The sequence below is a fragment of the Pholcus phalangioides genome, unplaced genomic scaffold, assembly GCF_987345545.1.
Source record: "Pholcus phalangioides strain wild (caught in Gottingen) unplaced genomic scaffold, Ppha-v1.0 ptg000024l_1, whole genome shotgun sequence".
Taxonomy (NCBI): domain Eukaryota; kingdom Metazoa; phylum Arthropoda; class Arachnida; order Araneae; family Pholcidae; genus Pholcus; species Pholcus phalangioides.
In genome coordinates this window covers 10,448,140-10,473,607 of record NW_028301616.1, presented here as the reverse complement: position 1 = coordinate 10,473,607, position 25,468 = coordinate 10,448,140, and the positions used below count along the sequence as shown (strand labels likewise).

At 37.8% G+C, this 25,468-nt stretch overlaps 1 protein-coding gene across 2 annotated transcripts; it reads right to left on the bottom strand.

The window, feature by feature from the left end:
• Window positions 1–5,995: 5,995 nt before the first annotated feature.
• lost (methenyltetrahydrofolate synthase domain-containing protein lost) lies at window positions 5,996–24,418 on the bottom strand. 2 transcript variants are annotated; one of them, XM_089250866.1, is made up of 6 exons: window positions 24,140–24,418; window positions 20,879–20,992; window positions 19,676–19,789; window positions 10,191–10,281; window positions 9,751–9,836; window positions 6,238–6,316 (listed from the first exon to the last, which is right to left on the bottom strand). In XM_089250866.1, the coding sequence occupies exons 1-5, from the start codon at window positions 24,260–24,262 to the stop codon at window positions 9,796–9,798; spliced, it is 483 nt and encodes a 160-aa protein (XP_089106992.1). In that variant the 5' UTR covers window positions 24,263–24,418; the 3' UTR covers window positions 6,238–6,316; window positions 9,751–9,795. The 2 variants fall into 2 exon arrangements, with proteins under 2 accessions (XP_089106991.1, XP_089106992.1); XM_089250865.1 differs by lacking the exon at window positions 9,751–9,836 and having other exon boundaries at window positions 5,996–6,316; window positions 24,140–24,415.
• Between the last annotated feature and the right edge of the window lie 1,050 nt (window positions 24,419–25,468).

The following is a 25,468-nucleotide window of genomic DNA, read 5'->3' as shown; positions in this document are numbered from 1 at the left end:
CATGCTTCCATGCAACTTCGGGACTTGACTGGACTGGTCAAGGCACAAATGTTCTTGAGAAGATATTTGAAAATGATCTATTTGAAAAAAAAAATTTTAATGAACTATTTTATGTGAAATTTTTCATTTTTATTTTACTTTTCTAAATTTATGGACTCTTTCCTGGGTCAGTTTGATACATGGGCTAGCATATGTGCTGCCATCTGTCCGTGAGTGGAGATACAGACACATGCCTTCAAAACCGTTCCGCCTACGAGCACTCTCGTCATTTGGCAATGTTTCAGGAATTTCTGTCTCAATTAAGCCGGGTTTTCCTAGGAGCAGGTTTCCCGTGCCGCGCGCAACGTGATTCGCCCAGCGTTTCACGCCGTCCACTCACCAGTAAGAAAAGCAGCGTGACTGTTTTCCTACAGAGCGCAATACGCCTGACGACAGCGCTTTACGTCGGACGTGATTGTCCGACTGCTTCTGGATGAGTCAAATGCGTCTTGCGCCGCGGTTTTGCCGATATTCTCTTCACTCTTGTGTGTTTTCTTTTCCTTCCCTTCAAACCGGAGCATGCAGACGACAGAGTAGCTGATGCCAAAGTCATATAGCCGCCTTGATCTGATGCGCCTCGCTAGGAGAACACAAACACGTAGCATGATTATGTAACACATTTCTGTCGGCGCGAAATAGTCTAATGCGGTTCACGCTGTGCAACAAACCTATTCCTAGGAAAACCCGGCTTTAGCGGTTTTGTTCACCTTTCGGCACCATTTTTGGAGACAATCGACAATTTACCGTGTTTTTCCATATTTGACATTCAAAATTCCCGGAGAAATATGGTCATCAGGGTGCCATGATAGTGCAATTCCAAGTTCATGTCAAAATACTGCAGCTTTTGCTGCCATCTATCCATAAAATTGATAATAATAATAATAATAATAACCCATAATAATTAATAATCCATAAAATCCAACTTCATTATTGAACTAACGACAGGAGTTATTGACTTATGCAGCATACTAGATGACAGCGTAACTTATGCTGTCATCTAGTATTTACAAATCAAACTAAAAACTATATACCAGTACTATATCTGAACTGTAGATGACAGCAACTTCATATCATGGGAAATTTTTATTTCTGATTAAAGCCGTCTGGAATGCAAATATATCAACAAACATGGCGGCCCGCTTATCCCATTCACTGAGCTGTAAGCAAACCTTTCCTTATAGCTCAGTGATCCCATTCGCAGCTAGACACTTATGAAATGTTTCTGACGTTATCACTGAGCTGATACGGGCTGCCATCGATATAACAAACTCTCTCTAAAAAGCGCCAGTTTGTAAAAAAACACGCTCTAGTGGTTGTCCGGATAAACTGACTTTGACTTGTTTTACGTTCTTTTGTACCAACCTAGGGTTTTAGGAGGATAAACTGACAAGTACGAAATCCGAAAATTTTTGATGTAAATATGGTCGGTCATGACTTTTGAATGGGGCTTTTCGAATAGACGTCATCATCATCATCACTCCCGAGGGGGACATCACTGGATGATCCTCATAGAGATAGAGATCAATGTTAAAATTGCCGATTTTAGTGTAGAAATGCGGAAATTAGTGGGGTTTCCTCCACAACAATAATTTTGAAAATTGAATTGAATCTTTGGTTTTCGAAATATTGAGCTTGCTTAGAGATGCAAAGCCCAGAAAATTAAATATTAATTGAGCGAGACCATTGAGAAGAAATATATATATATATATATATTTATTATAGTATATATAATATATATATTTATTTATTTCTCCTCTAAGAGCTAGAGCCACTTTTGACGTGGATATTCATGCAATAACCTCGATGGCAATAACATTGATTTAAAATTTTTATTTATACTTCTCAAGCGGGAAAATGAGAATCAGTGTCTCCTTATTGCCTTATTATCCAATTGCATTAATCCATATAGTTTAGGATGTTTTTAAATTAGTTATGGGCCCATATAAATTACATCGAAGAACCGCAGCTTTAATCAAGAATTTCTTGAAGGAAAAACAGGCAGGTCGATAACTTGAAATTTAAAAAAAAATTCGAAATTTCTAGCTCCCATTAAAAAGACGAAAAAACGATCCATTTCTATGTTTCTTTAATTTAGATTTGTTTCTTTCATGAATCGCACAGGAAGTCGCTCAAAAAAAAGGGAAATATCACGTGATCCGAAAAGCCTCGTTTTGACAGGCTTTGACATAATGGCAAAAGTGTAAAAATGTTTTTTCTGTGATTTACTGCCATCTAGTTTTCATGAATGATACTAGATGCAAGTGTCATTTCTCTTTTATAAATATCAGATGTTTATCAGTCTGCATCATAGATGGCACTAAAGATCCCAATGTTTGGACATTGAATTAATATTCAGAACTATAGAAATTTCAGTTTTTAAAAACTGAAACTTTGGTTTAGTTAATGTTCAACTAAACTTTGAACTAAAACTTTAAAAAGGCTTACGCATTTGCTCCATAGGCGGTATAGACTTGGAAGTCTGGGGTAGCACGATGATGATGGTGCCAATGCATATATACATTTATACATTAGATCAACCGACTCTACCTTTGACGGGGGGGGGGGGGGCATGCCCCTCCCAGAGCTCCTCACCCCCCTATCTCCGTCCATGATTTGCTCTGGCTTTAAAAAAATTTAAAATATAAAATAGAAATTGACAATAGAAAGACAATATAAACCTATATTGAGTATATGTTGAAGAAAATAAAATGAAAGGCCTGTATAGACTATCACATCAGACAAGAAACTGGCTCAGTCCCTTTAAAAGATTTTAGCCCTTACCCAGTTGGGTTGAGGCCCACTTGGGCCATGCTGGGGATGACCCTGTAACTAGTCTGGGCCAACTGAGGGCTTCACAAGAAATTCATTTGCAGAAACTTTCCAATGTGCGGGAGGGCAAGAAAAAGTCTGCCCCCCCCCCACCAGGAAGGGCCGTCTTAAGAGCATCATGGGCCCCCGGGCCAATTGGTTTTTCCGAGGCCCTACTAGGAAAATTCTCGGAAATTTCAGTTAGTTCTTATGTTTGTGAGGCCCATTTTCTCTTGAGGCGTCCGGGCGGGCCCATGCGTTAAGACGGCACTGCCCCCAGGGGTACAAAGAAGACAAGCTACAGCCCTGGGCCCCATGATATTCTTAAGATGCCTTGCTTCTAATTATGCCCTTTCCCATCATTTATGGCTTTTTTGGAATGGGTGGCGATACAGTGCGGTTGGTCTTATTGTGTGTGCAGTAACATACATAGGATTTTCTCATAGGACGGGGGGTGTGCGCTTTTTAATGCAAAAATACCAAGAAAGTGAGTCATATTGAGTGGGAAAAACATTCTAAGTAGGAACGTTATAAGCGGGATCCACTGTATACGCCCACATCGTAATTGTGCCCCCTCCACCCCCCATGCTTTTCCATCAAAATTCAGATGAAACCATTCAAGAAAACAATTTACTTTCACCAACACAAGGATTGGATTTATATAGACTATTTTTTTCAATGGTGCAACAACGTTGAAGTTTTCTTTCTTTAACCAACAAAAAAAATGGCCTGATCTCATGAAAATTTTGAGTCGGGGGTTAACATAGCCTCATTCCCCAAAGCAGAATGTTTTGCATTGTTCTGCAACGAGCCCTTGGCTGGCTGAAAATGAAAAAGTTCCCATAATATTATTTTTTACATAACAATGTTTTCTTAAAATTCTTCCAGATTGTTCTACAGTAGAACTGATTGTTCTGCGATGTACATCACAGATTTTGGCTTGTTCTGCATTAGGGCCTCATTGCCAAAATAAATATTTTAAATGAAACATTAAATATACTTGTACTACAGTCGAATCCCATTATAACGAACTCCAAGAGACTGAAGAAATCACTTTGTTATAACAAAATTTTGTTATAAAGGAATTTCTGATTTTTAGCACGCGCAAAATAAAATTGTTGTAGCAGAAATTTCATCTAAGGGAAAAAAATCACTATTTTTATTATTTAGAACGTAAAGTAGCAAGTTGAATTTTAAAAATAAAACAAACAACTCAAATCAATTAGGCATTGAAGTTTTTTGCATAAGTTTTACTTAATTAACATTTTAGAGGTAAATAATCTGTAATTATTATATTTTTTTTTACGCAAGTATTGCGAAAACCAAGGAAAGCAAATTCCGCTAAAGCATACGCATGCTCAAACAAATGGTCCAGAAAGATTTGATAAATATCGTATTAGAGTTCCAAAGTAGCTAAGGCTTCAGATGCTGTAGGTACTAATGGGATACTTTAGTGGAAGCTGTTCTTCGTCACTGATGTCTGCAAGCGATTGTTCATTGTTTTCTTGCATCATACAAACGATATCGTTGTCTGTTAACGGTTCTGAAGTGAAAACGTCATTGTCACAGAAAAGAAATCATCCAGCGTCCATTCAGAACAAACGCTTCTTTTGCGATGTGTTCCCACAAAAGGCTGAAAATCGGTGGATGCACTTTCATTAGCTTTATTCAGTGTTTCACAGAATTTTGCTTCGATTAAATTTGCTTTCTTCTACCCATTAAAAATGCCTTTTTGAGCGATATTTGTCCAGGCTCCAGATATCGTATTCAAAGCTTGCTTGACGTCAGGCCTCACTATGATTTCTTTATTATCAAGCTGGTGAATACATCTCAACCATTGCGTGTGATTTTCCTTTCACCACCTTAATTGTGCATCAGTCAAATGGTTGTAAAACAGATGTGCAGTTAGGAGGCATGTATTTGATGTGAATGCACTGTAATTTTGAAGATTCAATGGGTGACGTGCAATTGGCGATAAGAAGCAGGATCTCTTTCTATTTTTTCGCTTCATTTTCCCATGAAACTTTACTAGCCCCTGATTAAAAATTCTTGTAGTCATCCAAGCCCTTCAACTTGATTTGTAATTACAAGGCAGTGATTTCACATTCTTCAGGCACCATGGATTCACAAATTTTCCAAGCGCCATAGCTTTTCTTTTTCAATTCCGTTCATGCTGCAGCAAAACAAAGCAGTCAAGGGTTGCTTGGAGTTTTTGCCACCAATGCACTTGTCTTTTTTAAGTGCCAAAGTTTTGTTAGGTAACAAGTTGGGAAAGATTCCGGCTTTGTCTGCGTTAAATACATCAGAAGGATAATACCACCAGTTTTCCATCCATCCACATTTTTCATATCAATTGAATTTGCTTCCCCGAAAATCTGTTTTGCTACCACCCCATATACCATTCTTTCAAACGATTCAGCCAGTTGACACTTGCTTGAAAGTTTTCGCATCTAAAAGCACGTGCAAATTCCAAAACCTTTTCTCCTATGAGTGGACTGGTAACTGGCACATTTCAGGAACGAATGTCCTGAAACCAGGTAAAAACAGCTGCATCCACATCTTGTAAATTCGAAAGTTAGATCTTTTTCCTAGGAGATCCTATAACTACTGCTTGAATTTGCAATTTCAATTTTGGCCGATTTTTTCAAAAACGTTGAAAGAGTAGATGGAGATTGATTCTTTTGTTTTTTGGAGTTCGTTATAACAGATTTTTCATTTTGTTATACCGGAATAGAACAATACATTGTTGCTATGTAAATTTATTTGAAGGATAGGAAAAGTTTTCGTTACAATGAGATTTTCGCTATAAGGGGCCGTTCAAGTATTACGTAAGCAAATTTTTAGCCATTTTTGGCCCCCTCCCCCTTGTCAGCAAAATTTCGTCATCAGCTCTGCCCCTCTGAGTCCTAACTCATATTTTCATAAAGGGTGGTTGCTGACGTAAGCGTTATCCAAATCCCCCTCCCCCCTTGTCATCAAAAGTCAGGAAATCGGAAACCCCCATCGATGATGACGTAATACTTGAACGGCCTCTAACGGTATTTGTTATAACGGGATCCATCTGTATATTACATGTAATGGTCAACAGGCAACACAGAAGTCAACACTCTGACAGCAGTTACTAAAATATAATAATAATTTCCAACTATTCTTCACATTTTTTTATTCCTTTCATAATCTCGAACTTTCCTTAATATAGGAATGTCTTTAATTTTCTGCTCACTTAGTATAGACCATATTATGCCTGGTGGTCGAGGCAATCTTGGTTCACAATGAATGACTCTAGTTGGCGTCACAATAATGTCAACTGGAACATCGTGCGGTCCGAATAATTTTTCGGAAAGAGACTCAAACACTTGGCAATCATGAACAGTTGATATTACAGTTGTTGCAGCATCCACCGCTCCCATGGTGGTCATCATTGCATATTCCAAATCTGCAAAACCTTCACCTTTCCCTATCCTGTAGCCTGCAAAATATGGAAGAAAACAAATAAATCACTTCATAAATTCTTTCTTTAGTTTCAATCAAAAGCAGGAAGGGGAACGAACTGTGCTTGTTCTTTTCAATTCGTTTATGGTTGATAGTCAAATTAGTTTTTATGATCAACATGCCATGTTTATGTGGTTACAGATCTGATACCCAAAAGAACTGTTTCACATACAAGTAAATATGGGTGATCTCTCTTATTAGTTATAAACAAAGCTATCTGAAGCATGGGCGGAGATGTGGGGATGGCCTCTCCCCCAGCATCAAAAATTGAGCGGACTGGTCTAAGGTTATGTATATATACGGATTATCATCATCATGCCCCCACCAGCAACCATTCTGCCCCCCCCCCCCAGACTTTCAAGTATATTTCCACCTATGATCTGAAGAACATCATGGGCAGATATGTTCTGCAGCACCTTACCTGCTTCCATATCAAAATATGGAATACAGATGGAAACATCCGTATAACACAAAATAATCCCAACTCTGTTAAGATAGGATTACCAGATTCTAAAACTAGAAAAAGGAGGACGTATCTGTGCACGCCCTTGGTAAAGTCACTTTTCAAAATTTTTACAATACATAGTACCACTACAAAGAAAATATCCTTAAGAATTTTAAACCAGGTGGAGAAAATAGAATAGGATCATGTCATTCAAATAGCTATATGCAATAGTCTTGGAATTGAAATATATCTTGTTGTTTTGACAATGCTAGACATATGAGTTGGAACAAAAACGAGAAAATAACGATGGAGGACAGCTTTTCTTTGTTCCAGAATTATGTCACATTTATTGGCATTTATTTATTATATTTTTTGGCATTTCTGAAAACTTTTATACCCTTGTTAAGCTCTACCCTCCGAAGGTTTTTTCCTTTTGGGAATGTTGTTTTTTTGCCACAGAGAATCAATATTGAGTGTTGTTTGAATCTTATTTTCTATATTTCTGAATGGAAGAGTTCCCCTCCCCACTTCAGATATCTGGTAACCCTAGATAACATAAATGTTAGAACCATACATACACAATACGGTCTTACCAATACGGTCTCTTAGGGTATGTACCAATTCTGTTGTGAGCTCAATTCCTACCTTAAAACATTCAAAACTTAAATTAAATGTGAAATGCTTAGCAATCGTATAGTCCCTTTGAATATATTAATTGGAAAAAATTCAATGCTTTTTCACAAATCTTACTATGATGCAGGAAATCAAGTCAGTGTGAATCATTCACACTTGCATTTTCGCTCACACAAGACAGAAATTGCAGTGCCATAACAACAATGCTTTAGATCAGTGATTCCCAATGTGGGTGTTAACGCCCCTGAGGGGAGATGGAATGTTCCAGGGGGGTGGTAGAAGCTATGGGTATAGCATAGGATTCTATGGGTTAGATTGCTTTGGGGGGCAGTGGGAGAAAAAAATTTCTGAATAAGGGGGCGTTGGGACAAAAAAAGTTGGAAAACTATACTTTAGATGATATCTCCGGAATCAAAGAAAGCGAAAGACCTTTACAGAATTGTGTCCTCTAATGGACTCTTTTCATTATCCTGACATTTTGTTTTAAATAGTTCAACCTGTCATATTATTAGATTTCAATCATGTTCCTTCTTCAGACAAACAAAATGTGGTTTTTCCACAGACAAAGACTAGAGATGTGTTGAACACACGAGAGCTGAACAGCCACACTTTCTTGGGGTTTTTGAGGAAGGAACAAGTAGTTTTTGAGAGTGCAGAATATTGAAAGCTAGTCTCTACCCTCTTTATTGTGCAATTGCGTAGTTCGAAACATGGAGATGGCTAGTGTGATCTGATTATTTTGTTTATACATATTTGTTTTTGTCAGGGCGAATGTTAGTTTTTGGTTTTTTTTAACATGAATGATAGCTAATATTGAAATGCAAATTGAACTGTCCTGATTTTTGTAAACCAAAGAGAGTAAATATTAGTAGTAGTAGTAAATCTGGTAAAACCTGTCTTCAACAAAATCAGAAGGGACCAAGATTTTTTTCCGCTGAATAAAGATTCAATTGATATATATAATGTGTAAAATTTTGTAATGATGTCATGTGTGATTGAAATAAAATAAAAATAAATTAATCAAAGATGAAATAAATAATTTAAATATAGATAAATAAATAATTTAAATATAGATAAATAAATAATTTAAATATAGATAAATAAATAATTTAAATATAGATAAATAAATAATTAGTCTATAATTGCTAAGTATTGTATTTAGATTTTGGCAGCATCTGTATAAAATTTCGACCTACACAGTTTTTCTTCTAAAATAATGACATTTAAGATCTTTTTATAACTTCCTCAAAAAATTTTCAATTAAGATATCAATATCTGTCATATCAGGTTCAGTTTGCATATTATCGTATATGTTTATATAATCCTCAGCATCAGGGGCTGCAACTAAGAATTTTGTGAGGTAAGAGAGCAACATGATTTTGCCGCCCCCCTGAATTTTTCCACTGGGACAGTTGCTCTTTGCCTCTCTGTAATTAATTCCGGCCCTACTGAGCCTTACGATCACGGAATGTATACAGGTTGCATACAGTTTTGTAAGTCATGCATATCATTTGGAAATTCAACCCTTACACTGATTTCTCCCATAGAAAAGCCTGCTTTCCCGAAAAAATTTGTTACAATTTCAGGAAGAAACTGCTTTACTACATATAACTTATCAAAACCACAGTATTAAATACAGAAATTAACTCACATTTGCAAACACAGATTGCGTAAAAAATTTTGTATGATCCTTTGGTTGCCAAACACTCACAGTGTTTATGTGAAATTTCCCATTACAGGGTACAATTATCTTTTCCATTTCTGCATTAGACAGGTTCCGTTTAATCTAGTTTTTTTAATATGTATTTTGACATTGAAATCACAGGACCACGATTTTTTCCCATTGAAGACAGGTTTCTGCTTAATACAGGATCCGTTAAAGACAGGTTTCTGCTTAATACAGGATCCGTTAAAGACAGGTTTTACTGTATTATAGAAGTATAAATATTCATTTTTTAAAATTAAATTCAGTCTTTAATTGCCTAGATTTGTTAATCTAAAATTAATTGGTACTATGCTTTCCCAGCCACAATTTAAAGTATATTATAGGTCCATGTGCAACTTTGGACTAATGACCATAGGTATACATAGAATTTTCTGGGGGGGTTCAATTTTTTTTTCTTCTCAGGTTTACATTTTACAGGAGGGGGGGGGGGTTAAGTTTTTCCTGTAAAATAGCACTATAATCTCGGCTTGGGAGGGTTAGAACCCCCTTTTGCATATAATATTAACTAATGACAATAGTTACAAGGTGCATGAATGTTAAGTAGAATGGTTAAATAGTAGCACCTTATCTGACTGGAGAGGTAACAGCTTACTAATTTATACCGTACTTCTTGAAAATCTTGATTTCAAGAGAGCCCTCCATCATGAATTCATCACATGATGTTTATGATATCAATCTTTGTCATTCTGAGTCCTGCATGACGGAATAAATATGAAATTGTGTGTTCAGAGACATCATTCCATGCAGTTATTGAGAAATGCACTGTAAACAAGAACATTGATTTCATGTTTTCTGAGTTCTATATTCAAATTGGATCTCCATTAAAACAGACTTTTGTAATTCTTTTTTAAGGGAGAATAAATGATTTCTTGATCTTAGCTGTAACATTGAAGTGGTCAGTTTGGTAAACACAAAAACTGAAAGATGGCCTGGAGATTAGAAACTTAATGACATTATAAATATTTCCACAAAATATCATAATTTAAATTTCAGATTAATGAGACTTCTTTCCAGTAAATCAGAGTTTGAACATATTTGTCCACAAACCTGCATGACAAACAGCGACAGATCCTATAATTATCAAATCTACTTTCATCTTACTATCTAGACCAACAGGAACACTATAGCTCTTGACACCCTGCAATTGAAAAATCATTGAAAAAATGTTTGTATGAATAAATAGTTATTATGGACATAAATGAAATGATTTTTCATTATCATCAGTGTAGCACAGGAACATCAATTCAGGTTATCCAAGGATAGATTTAGGTTACTACACAAATGAGTGTGTGTTCCTACTAATAATAAATTATTTAAATAACTCAGTTTTTTCAAGAATTAAACTGGCATACTTACTGAATAAAAATTAGTTGATAGTTTCTAATTTGCAGTATATGTGTACCTCAGGGTACCTCCATTCAAAAGTATGCAAAAAATAATTAGCAATGGCACTAAAAATGATAAAAGTAGTGAAAAAACTAAAAGTTATTAGTTATGACGTGTGTGGGCTACTTCACCAACACCAACTCAGGCCATATCGCTATATTGCAATTTACTGCCATTAATGAGATGGGTTGGAAATGAAGGGACTGTCTATTGGTGGTCACCTCAAGCTCGTTAGGGAAAATATATTATCCATATCCTCTCGTGGGTTTAAACCTGGGACCGTGATAGCAACCTTCATGATGGTAGATGAGCATCTTACCACCAAGCTACTTCGGTGCTATGACTTAGGCTAGTCCAGCGAATTGATCAATTAAATTGCAGTTAAAAATTTTAGTTGGGTTTATCGACTTGATCAATCTGATTAAAATTTTCATTAATTTCATTTATTAGTTTTCATTTTATTAAAAGTTTATAATTTATTTTGATTTATTTCACAAAACCAATATGATGTCTTAAATTATATTCCTAGACATAACATGCAAGTCAATCCAATGAAAACTGATGATGATTTGTTTTAAATTGCATTTGATGTAACTTTTAGGAGACAAGACCAAAGTTATTTCTTGTTTCATCTATAAACAGCAGTTTTCGTGTTCAAGAAAAATCAGCCTCTTTCTCCCCTACTACCATTTTGGAGCAGTTTCTGAGGGGAAAGTAACAGTATGAAGATCAAAAGCAGTCTGGAAATCAGTGACTAACCTAAAATAACTGATTTTCTTAAAAAAACTGTAAGCTCCTATTGAGGATCTGACAAAAATGTTCAGCATTACTTCACGCTGCAGCATTAATTTCTTAATCTATTCCAATATTTGTTTACATCTAATGAGTAAGAAATGAATAAAATATATTTTTTAGCATCAATTAATAAAAAAAAAGTTACCTAACAAGTTTGTTATAAAATAACAGCATTTGAACATATTCTATTAAAATTCTATTAATCAGTTGATTAAAAATTCTTTATTAACCAGTTAAAAATTTTAATCGATTCTCAGTCCTAGTTATGGCACTGTGTAAAAGAAGGTAAGCAAGCCTCTCCTATGCATTTCTGGGAATGTGAGCACCTCCTGCATATCCAGGGATACAAAAACTTCATGGGAGTTTCAACGGGTACATTTTTTGGGGTATTTCCCTTAGTACGCAGGCCTTTTATAGGACTCCCATTCTTCAGCTAGATTTGCTTGGCTGTTTCCAAGTTAGTCTCTGTACAGTGAGAATATCCATAAATTCTCTCTCCTTGATGTATTGTGAGCAGGGAAAAAATATTTTCTTCTCTCTACAGTCACCACCTGGGGACAGCCTGCTGAAGTTAAGAGAGGTTACAATGTCTCTACTCAGAGTGCCATGCTAGTGGGTGTGTTATAAGGAAAGAAAAGTTGTGCCTCTGCGATTTTTTGGTTAGTGTGCTGACCCAGATTTGGATTTTGGAAATTCAAACTACCAATGATTTATTTTTCCTTTACAAAGTTCATCGAAGTTCGTGATTCATTCCATTAAAATCCACAAAATATCTTTCCTTAATGTGGTTTGTGGGCTGAGAAAAAAAAATCACTCTTAGACATGAAATCGTAGATGATATCATTGGATAAAAAGTTGACGTTCATTATAACTATCATTTGTTGCAACGTTCATTGCAAGAGGTCCCAAATTCTTTCCCATTTCCTCCATGTTACTTTTTATCCAATATAACAACTGGTAAATATCATTGAATCTATTACAATGACCGAACTCAGTTCAGCGCCACCTGTTTTTTTGGGGACTTTTTGCAAAGAGATTGACAAAATCTATAGTTGAGTGTGTTTGACCTTGACCTTTGATGTTTGGAGAAGAAAAGACAAAGCTTGACTTCTACAGAAAACCCTGCGGTTAAGTAGCTCCCTCACTGGAAACAGGCCAAACTATTTGTGCCTTAATTCTTTACCTACCATAACGGCAGTAGACGGCTCTATGAGCAAACGGCCAAGATCAGGGCATGAGTATATGAGAGATTATTGTGAAAGGACAGGGAGGGATGATTGGCAACTCTTGTCAGAAGTAGGAATGAGAAAGACAAGCATAGACACTCCATCAATTGGATTTCAAAAGCTCCAATCAAGCTTCAAGATAAAGCTCATTGTTGTTTGTAACAATATAGCAACTTAATGGTAAGAAAGAATGGAGGGTTAGATTTATTTTATTTACAATAACCCCAGAAGGCATGAAATGCACTTATACTGGAAAAAAAAAATAGTCAGAAAGGGTAGCACTTCGCATACAGAGTCAAGTCGAAATCCTCAATAGTGGAAGCAAATCTTGCATAGGAGGCGCATACAAGTTCTGATGGAAGACTGTTCCATATTCTCGCCACACGGCATCTATATCCATGGAAAAAGCAATCTCTTCTGGCCGTTGGTATTCTTATTTGGAAGCAATGCCTACGTAGGTTAGCTCGCCTGTCTATGATCTTGTGGTGAGATTCGATTTGTATTTTATCTCACAGATGGCGGCACTTGTAAAGCCGACGCCATTGGATTGTCACGCGGGAAAAGCGATCGAACCATCAAGAGCTTAACATGTCGCTCCGTAGATTTTTTATTTCGTCTTATGTTTCGTGTTGTAAATAAATAATTATTTTAAGAAATTAATCAATTATCCTGATCCATCATTTTATTCAAATCACGCAACCTCATAACCCAAAGTATGGTGACCGCGGACTTCAAACAAGTTCCAGTTTCTTCACTGCAGCACGAGGCAATCTACTGGCGTTTCCCGTGAGTGAACTTTCGCTTTCCGGAACTTGACATCACTTTTCCTGGATTTTCATCATGGAAGTAAGTGCCGTTCAGGTACCACTTTTTAACCACCATGATCCAGCGCTGTGGTTTATCATGTGTGAAAGCACTTTCGCTCTCGCTGTTCCGAAACCGATAACCGAATCTGTCACAAAGTACAACTATGTTGTCGCGAATCTGCCTCCGGAAAGTGCGGCTCTTGTCCGGGACATACTCGTTAATCCGCCGGCCACGGATCCGTATGAAAGGCTGAAATCGGAACTGATTAAACGGTCGAGCGAGTCGTCGTCCACTCAACTTCGAAAGCTCTTAACATGCGGGTCATTGGGAGATCGGAAACCATCCGACATGCTCCGCGAATTGCGACGACGAGCAGAATCGCATTCTGTCTCCGACGAATTGCTGATGGAGCTTTTTCTCCAACACCTACCGGCATCAACTCAGTCCATTCTCGCTGCTGTCACTCCACTCGTTCTCGAGAAAGCTGCTCAACTCGCCGACAAAATTCACGAAGTCAACCCTCAGCATGTTGACGCAGTTGAGAAACCGCAACAGCCGGATTCCGTCGCGCAACTTCGGGACGAAGTGGCTCAGTTACGCCGCGAGTTGAAAAACGTCCTGCGTTCGCGTAGCAACTCTCGCCAACGTACCTCACGTGCGCGCAGTCCGCATCCACGATCGGAAAACTGCTGGTATCACAACAAATTCGGCAACAACGCCAAAAAGTGCGTGTCGCCGTGCAAGTTTCAAAAAAACGGGGCGGGCGAGGAGTAATCGCGACATGCTCCTTGCCACAGGCATCTCGTCGCCTTTTTACCATGGACAGAAATTCCAAAATTCGATTCCTGATTGACACTGGATCCGATGTTTCTATCCTTCCAGCATCACCATCACAACGACGCTGCGACGCCACTATGAAGCTCTCTGCTGCTAATGCTTCATCCATTAGTGTTTATGGTCAAAAGAGGGTGACATTAGATTTCAATCTCCGTCGTAATTTCACTTGGACTTTCCTACTGGCTAATGTTTCCATACCCATCATTGGGGCAGACTTTCTGTTCAACTTTGATCTTGTTCCGGATCTCCGACGACGATGTTTACTGGATAGGACAACAAAACCCAATGCTGACTGTGATCTTCACATTGCAGAAGTTCACTCAATCAAACTCATCGAAGGTGACACCATCTACCACAGCCTTCTCAGCAAGTTTCCCGACATCATCAAACCACCACAACCAGGACAACCTGTGAAACACTCTGTCGTGCATCATATCGAGACTGTTGGTCCACCTGTGCATGCCAAACCAAGACGTCTAGCTCCTGATCGATTGAAAATCGTGAAGCAAGAATTTCAGCAGATGCTTGACCTCGGCCATTTACGACCATCTAACAGCTGCTATGCATCACCTCTGCACTTGGTCCCGAAAAAGGACAGTGATGAATGGCGTCCAGTTGGTGATTACCGAGCTTTAAATGCACAGACTGTGAAGGACCGGTACAGTGTTCCAAATGTTCTGGACTTTACATCTGAATTGCATGGTAGTAAAATCTTTTCCCACATAGATCTCATCAGGGCCTATCATCAGATTCCTATACTTCCTGAAGATGTCCATAAAAGTGCTATTATCACACCATTTGGGTTGTTCGAGAGCACTCGAATGCAATTTGGCCTTTGCAACGCTGCAGCCACATTCCAAAGGTTTATTGACGAGGTCACTCGTGGACTTCCATTTGTATATGCCTTTGTTGATGACATACTGGTAGCCTCGAAATCACCGGAAGAGCACATCGAACATCTAAGGTTGTTATTCGAACGTCTGCAAATATATGGCCTCAGCATCAAGCCCTCTAAATGTGTATTTGGTGTTTCATCAATTGAATTTTTGGGTTACAAAGTTTCTGGATCTGGCATCGAGCCTTTAACAGATCATGTTGATTGCATCCTGAACTTTCCTAAGCCAAAAACCATCACTCAATTACGACGTTTTCTTGGTCTCTTCAACTTTTATCGTCGTTTTGTGCCCAGACCTGCACACATCTTAACACCTCTACACAAGTTTTTGGAGGGAATAAAAAACAAAAAGAAATCCAAAAGAGCTACTCAAACCAAGCCAGCTGATATCCTTCAGTGGACTGATCCAGCTGAGCAAGCATTCATCGATGCGAAGCAAGCTTTAGCGGGTGCAACATTACTTCACCATCCAATTCCTGGTGCCAAGCTAAGTCTTTGGGTTGACGCCAGTGATTTAGCAGTCGGTGGTTCGCTAATGCAATCAAATGGAAAAGGATGGGAACCCATTGCATTCCTGTCCATGAAACTGACAAAGAGTCAACAGAAGTCCTCCACTTACGACCGAGAACTGTTAGCAATGTACACTGCTGTCAAAAGATTCCGGCACATGCTAGACGGCCGTGAATTCATAATTTTCACCGATCAGAAACCTCTTGTCTTCGCCTTCAAGCAAAATCCTGATAAATGCAGCCCACGTCAATGGCGACACCTCGACTTCATCTCGCAATTCAGCACTGATGTTCGTCATACTAAAGGTGCAGATAATGTGGTAGCTGACGCTCTTTCAAGAATAGAAATCAACTCAATTTCCAAATCACCATTCCTGGATTTTGACCTTTTTGCAACTGCTCAACGAGAGGATCCTGAATTAAAACAGTTACAGCAAGACAACTCTAGTTCACTGACATTCAAGTCAATGCCAAGTCCATTTACCGCAACAGAACTGGTGTGTGATGTGTCTACAGGCTCACCAAGACCATTTGTTCCAGCGAGCTTCCGCAAGACTATTTTTCATCATTTCCACAATCTTGCTCATGCAGGTGTAACATCATCTACTCAGCTAATATCTGCAAGATACGTTTGGCCTAACATGAGAAAGAACATCAAAGATTGGGTAAAGTGTTGCAATGAGTACCAACGCTCAAAGGTTCATAAGCATACCAAAACACCTTTAGGCACCTTTGCAACACCCGATGCAAGATTTTCTCATATTCATATCGATCTGGTTGGACCCCTGCCTCCTTCAGAAGGAAAGACATACTGCTTAACAGTAATTGATCGCTACACCAGATGGCCGGAAGTCATACCTGTAGCAGACATCACAGCAGATACAGTTTGTCGTGCCTTGTTCGATGGTTGGATTTGCCGTTATGGATGTCCATCAACCATGACAACCGATCAAGGACGGCAGTTCGAATCATTGCTCTTCAGAGAACTGATCAACCTGCTTGGCACTAGCAGGATTCGTACCACTGCTTACCATCCACAGGCCAATGGCATGGTCGAACGGTTTCACCGTGTCTTAAAAAGCTCATTGAAGGCACATGAGAATCCAAAGTGGACTATCACATTGCCAGCCATCTTACTTGGTCTCAGGGCAGCCGTCAAGCCGGATATCAAAGCCTCTAGTGCCGAGTTAGTTTTTGGTACATCTTTGAGATTACCTGCAGATCTCTGCACGGATACACCCGGTCAGCTCTCATCAACATACACATACGTACAACAGCTCAGAGAGCGTATGAATAGCATCAAACCATGCAAAACATCAGCTCATGGTCAATCCAAAATTTATGTGCATCCTCAACTGCAAACTTGCTCACATGTGTTTCTTCGAATTGACAAGATCACACCACCTTTGACACAACCATATACTGGACCCCATGAAGTGATTTCTCGTAATGAAAAAAATATCACTTTAAATGTAAATGGGAGAAAGACCTGTGTTTCACTTGACAGAGTGAAACCCGCATTTATCTTTAACGATGTCTGTGTGGAACTTGACAAAAACAAGCTCGAAGTAAAGAAAAATGACACTGTGCCAGCACAACCATATGTCACTAGGTCTGGCAGAAAAGTCAAATTCAGTCCTAGGCTGATAACCGAAATTAATTTTGTTTCGAATTGTGCATCATAATATTTTTGTGCATCATATAATTCTACATTTCATTGATTTTTTTTTTGCATCTTGTATTTCATGCATCTCATTTATATTATGCATCCGATATATATTTTGTACAGCTTATTGAATTTTCTGCATTTAATTGTACATTTTGCATCATATTTTTTTTTAAGTGTATACTTATTGCACATGATTTCCTGCATCATTGTATTATGTCTTGCACATCTATTATTCTGCATCTTATGAATAATTTTTTGTATCACATTTTCATTTTGTATCTCATTTATCGTTCTCTCACCATGTTCCTTCACTGGGGGGAAACTCATGTGGTGAGATTCGATTTGTATTTTATCTCACAGATGGCGGCACTTGTAAAGCCGACGCCATTGGATTTTCACGCGGGAGAAGCGATCGAACCATCAAGAGCTTAACATGTCGCTCCGTAGATTTTTTATTTCGTCTTATGTTTCGTGTTGTAAATAAATAATTATTTTAAGAAATTAATCAATTATCCTGATCCATCATTTTATTCAAATCACGCAACCTCATAACCCAAAATCTCAAAGAAATGTTCTCTCGATGGTAGATAAACAATTTGGTGGACTAGTTTGTAGCACATCTTCAGATCTGCAACGATTCTATGCCATTCCAGCAAGTGTAAACCCAGAAATTGAAGTCTCTGGCAATAAGATAGACCGCTCATGCCTGGTATTCGTTCAGTAAACGACCTCTGTGGCTTTTCGAGGAGCTTTGTCCTTGATTTTGTAAGGACTCCATACTTGCGAACAGAACTCCAGAGTCGGGCAAACATACACATAGAAAGCATATGACAACGTACGCGCATCACGCTTACGGTATGCCGTACATGATATATATGAAATTCTATTAGCTTTGCAGAATATGCCATGATAATGATCAGTGAAATCTAGAATGCAGCTCATTGCAATTTCTAAATCCACACATGTATCCAATTGCTGTAACGTTTCATTGTAGTTGATAATATTCATCTACCTAAAACTAAATGCATCGATCCACTTTTTGATGATGAAATAGGTAGCTTATAGTGACAACTCCACTGGAAAAGTTGTTGGCATGCAATTCTTAGGCCCCTAGTGTTTTCTACTGAAGAGAATAACTTCACATCATCAGAGAATTGCAATAGAGGGAGCAATAGAGATGAGCAGTAAAAGTTTGGGAACCGCTGTGGTGGTCAAATGGTCATAGTGATGGACTCGCACTGCAAGGACCTGGGTTCAAATTCTACCGCCGCTACAGTGGTGGTCAGCTGAAGTTGGTTTTCTGTGGTTCCCAACTTTGAGGTGTAAATGCCAGCCGATCTCTCGCATCAAAAAGTCTCGCCAATGAGAGCATCAGGTCTACAATGGTACAACTATTCAATCATTACACTTCGCTCATAGTTAGAAAAATCGATAGCAGATGACAGCACACTACAAGTGACAAGCATTACATAGAAACAAACTTCACATTAGGTTCCCAACACATGCAAATTCCAGCATGTACCAATTCATTAGAAATTCCATAGAGGAATGTGTACAAGTTGCATGTACGGTTAAGTAGTAGTACTAGTAAAAGTTTTGGTGAGACCATTTCAGAAAGCAAAAATAGATTATTTTCACGAACCTCCTTATCCTTCAAGAATCGGTAAAAGGTTAAGGTGCACTGTGCTTGTACAAGTTGACTGGATGATGATGTCCCCCCCCCCGCACTCACGCACTCTCTCTCTCTTACCATTTTGCTTTATTTTCTCACATGGTGACTCACCACCATTTACCATGTGGTTGATTTTTCATAATTTTGCATAATTTCTCTAAGGAAGAACATACAGGCAAGTGACCTAATGTTTTCATTTCGAAAATTATTCGTTCGACATGGCTGTCTTAAATAAATGTGGTGCTTTATCTTTAGATCTCAAATTGAAAATTCTGGCAGTTTTTGTGCCTCAAAGTTGGGAACCGCAGAAAACCAACTTAGCCAACCACCACTGTGGTGACGGTGGGATTCGAACCCGGGTCCTCATAATGCAAGTACATCACAATGACCATTCAACCACCACAGTGACAAGGTTGTTATAATGAGCGTTGGCTGTATTTTACTTTCATTGAAAAGTGCTTTGTTCTTATTTCCATGTGTGGCATATCAAAGGATTACATTCTCTTGGGTAAGAGAATCGAAAATCAACTGGGACTGTTCTCGTCGAACCGTAATGTCTAGTCAACCTGGCTGAAATTATACATTGATCCAAAAATAACAATAAACTGTCAACTCAGTGTTTGTCTGAAAAATTATTTTATATATATTGCTATGATCCCAATAAGTTTAGTTTCGAAACCTTAGTTTTTTTATAGAAGAAACAGAAAAATTAAATTTGAGGAGCAAGTATGGATACCTCAGCAGATGAACATATTCTCAGCTGTTGTTTTGTTCCAGGTAGAGGCGGTACTATCTTATTGAACAGTCCAGACCTCAAACGAGGTGTTGGAACCAAAAGAGTTTTATGTCCCTTGAAAATAAAAAAAAATTGCTGTTACATAAAATATTGACAGAGAAAAGAAATACAAAAACAAATAACTTCAACAAGAGTAATTTCACAAATGAATAATTTTATCTTATTATGAGTGCATAAGAGGTAATGATTTACAAATTCAAAACAACGTTTTCAAGACAAACAATAAAAGAATTTAAATGACCTGATGCATGTCAGTACACCTTAGTGGTATTTTCAAAGGGACCACTATATGATGAAACTGTCAATCTACAACAACAAAACGCCTGTTGCTGTCATGGTATTCCCTCAAGCTTGGCCATCATCTCTCTACTTATAATTGGATAGTTTTGATTTGGCTGTCCACTTGGAGACCGCCTAGCTGGTGTGAACATTTCCTGGAAAATAAAGTCAGCCACGGCAATGGAATTGTTCACATTGATTTACTAATGTGTCCTTTAAGATTTTGATGCACACCCTTTCATAGAAATCTAAAAGATATTTGATTTAACAAAGATTCAATGAACATCTCAGACATGTTAACAATCAGGAATGATCCATTATTGCTTCTCGTTGTTGAAACCAGAATCATAATTTTAATTTCTTGGGGGGGGGGGGGGGGGAATTGTACAGAGAGTAAAATCCAAATAGCGTTTGGATTTCAATGAGGGTGTGTACAGCAACATTTTCAGAGATACATTAGTAAATTATATGCATTCACCACCAACAATTCAATCGCTATGGCTGACTTTATTTTCCAGGAAATGTTTGTAATACAGCTAGGTGGTTGTCAACTGGACAGCCAAATCCAAACTGTCCAATTAGAGGATCGGGATGATGGTGAAGCTTGATTGAATATGAGGAAAGCAGCAGACATTTCTTTGTTACATCATATAGTGATACCTTTGAAAAATGGAACCAGGAGTGTTGAAATACATCAGGTCATTTGAATTCTTTTATTATTTGTCTTAAAAACATTTTTTTGAATTAGTAATATTAGTTTTTTAGGCAAAGGTATTATATTATCATAATAACATAGGCCTATATTTTCATAATAACATAGGCCTATATTTTCTTCATCTATGCATAAAAAAGTATTTAAATGACCTCTAAACTCAAGAAGCGGATATGCTGTTGAGGCTTATCAGGATTAACCTTGACAGTTCGAGCATTTTGAAAGGCCTTTAGGTTCTTCACTCTGTCACAAGCAGCTTCTGCACCCTTGCAGGAAAACAAAAAGGCATACTGTAAACATGTTATAAACAACTCTTAGTATTTCACTCAATATAAGTTCTCAACTTTATTCGGGGACATGTAGAAAAATCATTAATAGCTGAAAAAAAATGAATAAATTATTAATATGTGCAAAACATTGGTTATTTTTCATAAGGGAATTCACACCTTTTATGCATATCTGGGAATAGGCAGACCTTCTACCCATTTTGGAAGGGTAGACACAACTTCTATACATTGCAAGAGGTGAACGACTGTACAAGGTCTCACAAACAGCCTATGTTATGCAATTCTGTTTATTATGCAATTCTCCTACACAGTTCTAGATGTAAACACATCATCTATCACATATTTTATGGATATGCAATTCTCCTGCACATTTTCACAGGTACTTAATGCCCAAAAGGGTGGGAATCACTGCTTCACAATGAAAATCCTATGGGGATATTATCCTAAAACGATATCCTCTGTTACATTATAAATCCTATATGCCCCAAAGCAGAATGTGCCAAAATCTGTGACGTACGTCGCAGAACAATTTGGAAGAATTTCAAGAAAAAGTGCAAAAAACACTATTACCTGAATAGGGATTTTTACTGCAGAACATTCCCAGTTAGCTGAGGGCTCGTCGCAGAACAGTGCTAAATATTCTGCTTTGGGGCCTATATGAAAGATTTGTTCACAGAAAATTTATGGCGGTAAGCGAGGTTGGCGCTACATAATATTACTTGCTGGTACCAATGCGATTTTCATGGTGTTGATATGCAGTGATACTTAGGACTACTATTATAAATAACTTGAGAATATTCTTATAAGTTCTTGATGAGAATATTCTCCTGTTATTTATAATATATATATATAGTTATATATAATATTCTTGAGAATATTCTCTGTGTGTGTGGAAGGACTACTTTCATAAATTACTGGGGAATATTCTTATATAAAATAATAAAAATTATTCAGATGTTATTCATAATAGTGCTTCTAGAGAATATTCTCCTAGATGAGAATATTCTTCAGTTACCGAAATCTTTCCAGAGAGTATTATCAAGAATATGTGTAATAACATGAATTACAATAAATAGGCTAATCTCGATAAATAACTTGAGAATAATTATTATTTTTGATAAGAATATTCTCTAGTAATTTATAATAGTAGTCCTTTAAGAGAATATTCTCTGTCCCTGTCTCTCTTCCCGTCAAGAAGATGGGAATATTGAAGTTTGTAGACCACAATATTAAAGTTTGAAAGCAAGAAAATTAAACCAACAGGGCTGAATTGCACAACTTTTAAAGAAATGTTAGTGATACAGAATTTAAGTGCATGTGCATTGAAGAAAACAACAGTTCTTTATCTTAGAATGAAGGTGATTATATAAGAATAGCTTCCTTTAACTTTGATTTAATTTCTTTTGTTGTGAACTTCTGAAAATTTATCTAATTTTAAAATAATTTTTTAAGGTTTTAATCTAAAGGTTTCTAAAATCTTTATAACCAAACTTTTAACCTCTAATCATGGCCTGGAGAATATTCTCGAACTAAAAGTTGCCATTGGGGGTGATTATACCAAAAATTGTTTTGTCGTAAATGTTTCAGGCAATGAAAACTGATTTATATTTCACAATATAAACAAAATTAGTAAATAAAAATGAATATTCTCGATTATTCTCCAATTTTTACATCTAGGAGAATGTTCTCCAGAGAATATTCTCACCCCACATCTCTAGTCCTGAGGATCCAGGTTCGAACCCGTTTGACGATACAGTGGTGGTTGGCTGAAGTAGGTTTTCTGTGATTTTCCAGCTTTGAGGCATAAATGCGAGCCGGTCTTCCATTTGAAAAAGTCTCTCCGTAGAGAACAGGCAGTCCTACAATACGATGCTGACATGACATGAAAATTCAAAAATTCCCATCTTTACTTCAAAAATGGAAGACAGATGGCAGCCTGAACACACACTCCGGCATGTGTTGATTCATTAGAAATTCTGTAGAGGAATGTATACAAGGTGCATGTATGGTTAAGTAGTAGTCAAGAGCTGCCACTGTGGTGTTCGGCTGAGGTTGGTTTTCTGTGATTCCAGATGAACATTCTACAGTTAGCCAAGAAAACACTTAAGTTTTTGACAGAAAAACCTGCAAAAGTAACTATAATTTCTTGCTTGAAATGTGGCGCTAGCGTGGTTTTGAACAGCGATCGCACCAAGAAATTCTGTTGATGTTGAGTTTGCCGGAATAGGAACATAAAATCTGAATGTAATGGGTCGTGTGAATCTTTTGGCCAATACTTTCTTCAATGGCTGTAGAATTTCTCCTCGCATTGTTCTAGTTTGTCCAAAAAAAAAGAATCACCCCAAATTTCCAATCTTGGTTTTCACACTGTTGAACATGTTTGACGATAAAAAAAACTGTATGTCCCCAAAGTTAAATTTGAAATCGCCAAATTTGCTGCAACCCTGCTTACAGAATTTCAGCCACAAAGATGTTTGTTGAGCAAAAAAATTGTGTTGCCAATGGGCAAAAACCTCTGCAAAATTGGAAATCGCAAAATTTGGCGCAACCTCCATCAAAATCACAGCCCACAACACAAACATTTTGACATGTATCAATTCATCAGAAATTCCATAGAGGGAATTCTTCACCTAACATGGATGAGATGCACGAGTGGTCAGGACCGCAACTAGGAGAGGTATGGTACCCCAGAGTCCGGGTCAGGAAGGACACTGAGTTTACTGTTTTCTCATTCACTATTACCGGAAGGGTGTCAAAAACTGGTCCCAGGCGACCGAGTAAATTTTTGTTTCCCCTTGTGGCCCCGTGCATGGTTCAGTAGTAGTGGTACCAACAGCTACGAAAGTTTTCAGTGGCATAGTGCAATATAAATAACAATATTGAGGGAAAAAATGAAAAAGTTCTTTGACGTTCCCCATGAAACTAAAATGTAAAAAATGTTGGTGTAGGGGTGGCTTTAACAAGAGGATTTGTATAGTGCAATATCCACCTATTTTTCAATAACGCAATACTCATTTAATCCAATTTTTCCCATCGACAGCTCAGATATTTCACAAATTAAGCTACGTGATAATAATGATGATTAATTTAGAACTCTTCTCCTAAATAATGTAAATTTAAATATACTTTGAAATTTGGTATACGATGATAAACGGGCCTCGGGAAATCCGCCAAGTTGTGTTTTTCCAAGTAGCTCCAAACATGTTGGCGTATCGCTTCCTTGGTCACCGTGTCCGGATCGAAATTCATTGTATTTTTATAAATTTTTCAATGAAAACATGATTTATGTTTACAAGTTTGCTACAGGTGTAGTTTGTTTATCCGATTCCCCAAGCAGTAGTAGTAGTAGTGGTAATATATGAATAATAATTTTCTACAATATGAGATGAAATAAATGTGAAGGATTGAGACCATTGGCATTCTTTTTGGCGACATTTACAATAGCGAATTTTTTACCGGTATTGTTCTTGCTCAATTCCCAAAGCGTATCAATAATACGCTTTGCTCAATTCCGGTATGCGCGTCAAGAACAAATACGGTCAGCATGATAGGAAGGTGATCTGAACTGCAGCTTTTGCTGCCATCTATCCAGAAATTCAAGAACTCTATAGATGAATCGCAAACAAGAAAATAGGACTTATTAAAGCCGGTTTTTTCATAGGAGCAGGTTTCTTGTGCCACGCGCAACGTGATTCACCCAGCGCGACACGCCACCCACTCACCAATACGAAAAGCAGCATGACTGTTTTCCTACAGAGCGCAATACGCCTCACGACAGCGCTTTACGTCGGGCGTGATTGGCCGACTGCTTCTGGAGGAGTCAAATGCGTCTTGCCGATTTTCTTTTCACTCTTGTGTGTTTTCTTTTCCTTCCATTCAAACCGGAACAGGCAGACGACAGAGTAGCTGATGCCAAAGCCATATACTTTATATAGCCGCCCTGATCAGATGCGCCTCGCTAGGAAAACACAAACGCGTAGCGTGATTATGTAACGTTTCTGTCGGTGCGAAATAGTCTAATTCGGTTCACGCTGCGCAACAAACCTATTCCTAGGAAAACCCGGCTTTAACTCAAACTTAAAGCAATAAATTAGTACTATATCTGAACTCTAGATGGCAGTAAATTCTCATATGGAGATTTTTTTTTTTTCATCATTGGCTACAGCCGTCCGAATTTCAATATGTCAACAAACAAGGTGGCCCGCTAGAGCAGTGGTTCTCAACCGGGGGCCACATGGTCTCAGGGGGGCCCCTAGGATATTCCAGGGGGCCACGGATGAAAATCTGGCAAAAGGGGAGCCACGGCTACTGATACGGGGGCCACGAAGAAATTTGTGGAATTAAATTTTTTTAGTCACTCTGACTCAAAAAAATTTAATTTCAAACAAAAAATGCATAGAATATATTTTTCGCAATTTTTCCGCTATTCGAGTAATATTAACATGAGGAAGGAAA

What these genes read in the sequence shown, in the direction of transcription:
- lost (XM_089250865.1), bottom strand. Translation starts at nt 24,262, where the DNA reads ATGAATTTCGATCCGGACACGGTGACCAAGGAAGCGATACGCCAACAT. An exon ending in ATCGTATACCAAATTTCAAA is followed by an intron (nt 20,993 to 24,139) that starts GTATATTTAAAT and finishes TTTTCCTGCAAG; the next exon opens with GGTGCAGAAGCTGCTTGTGA. An exon ending in TCCGCTTCTTGAGTTTAGAG is followed by an intron (nt 19,790 to 20,878) that starts GTCATTTAAATA and finishes TTTATTTTCAAG; the next exon opens with GGACATAAAACTCTTTTGGT.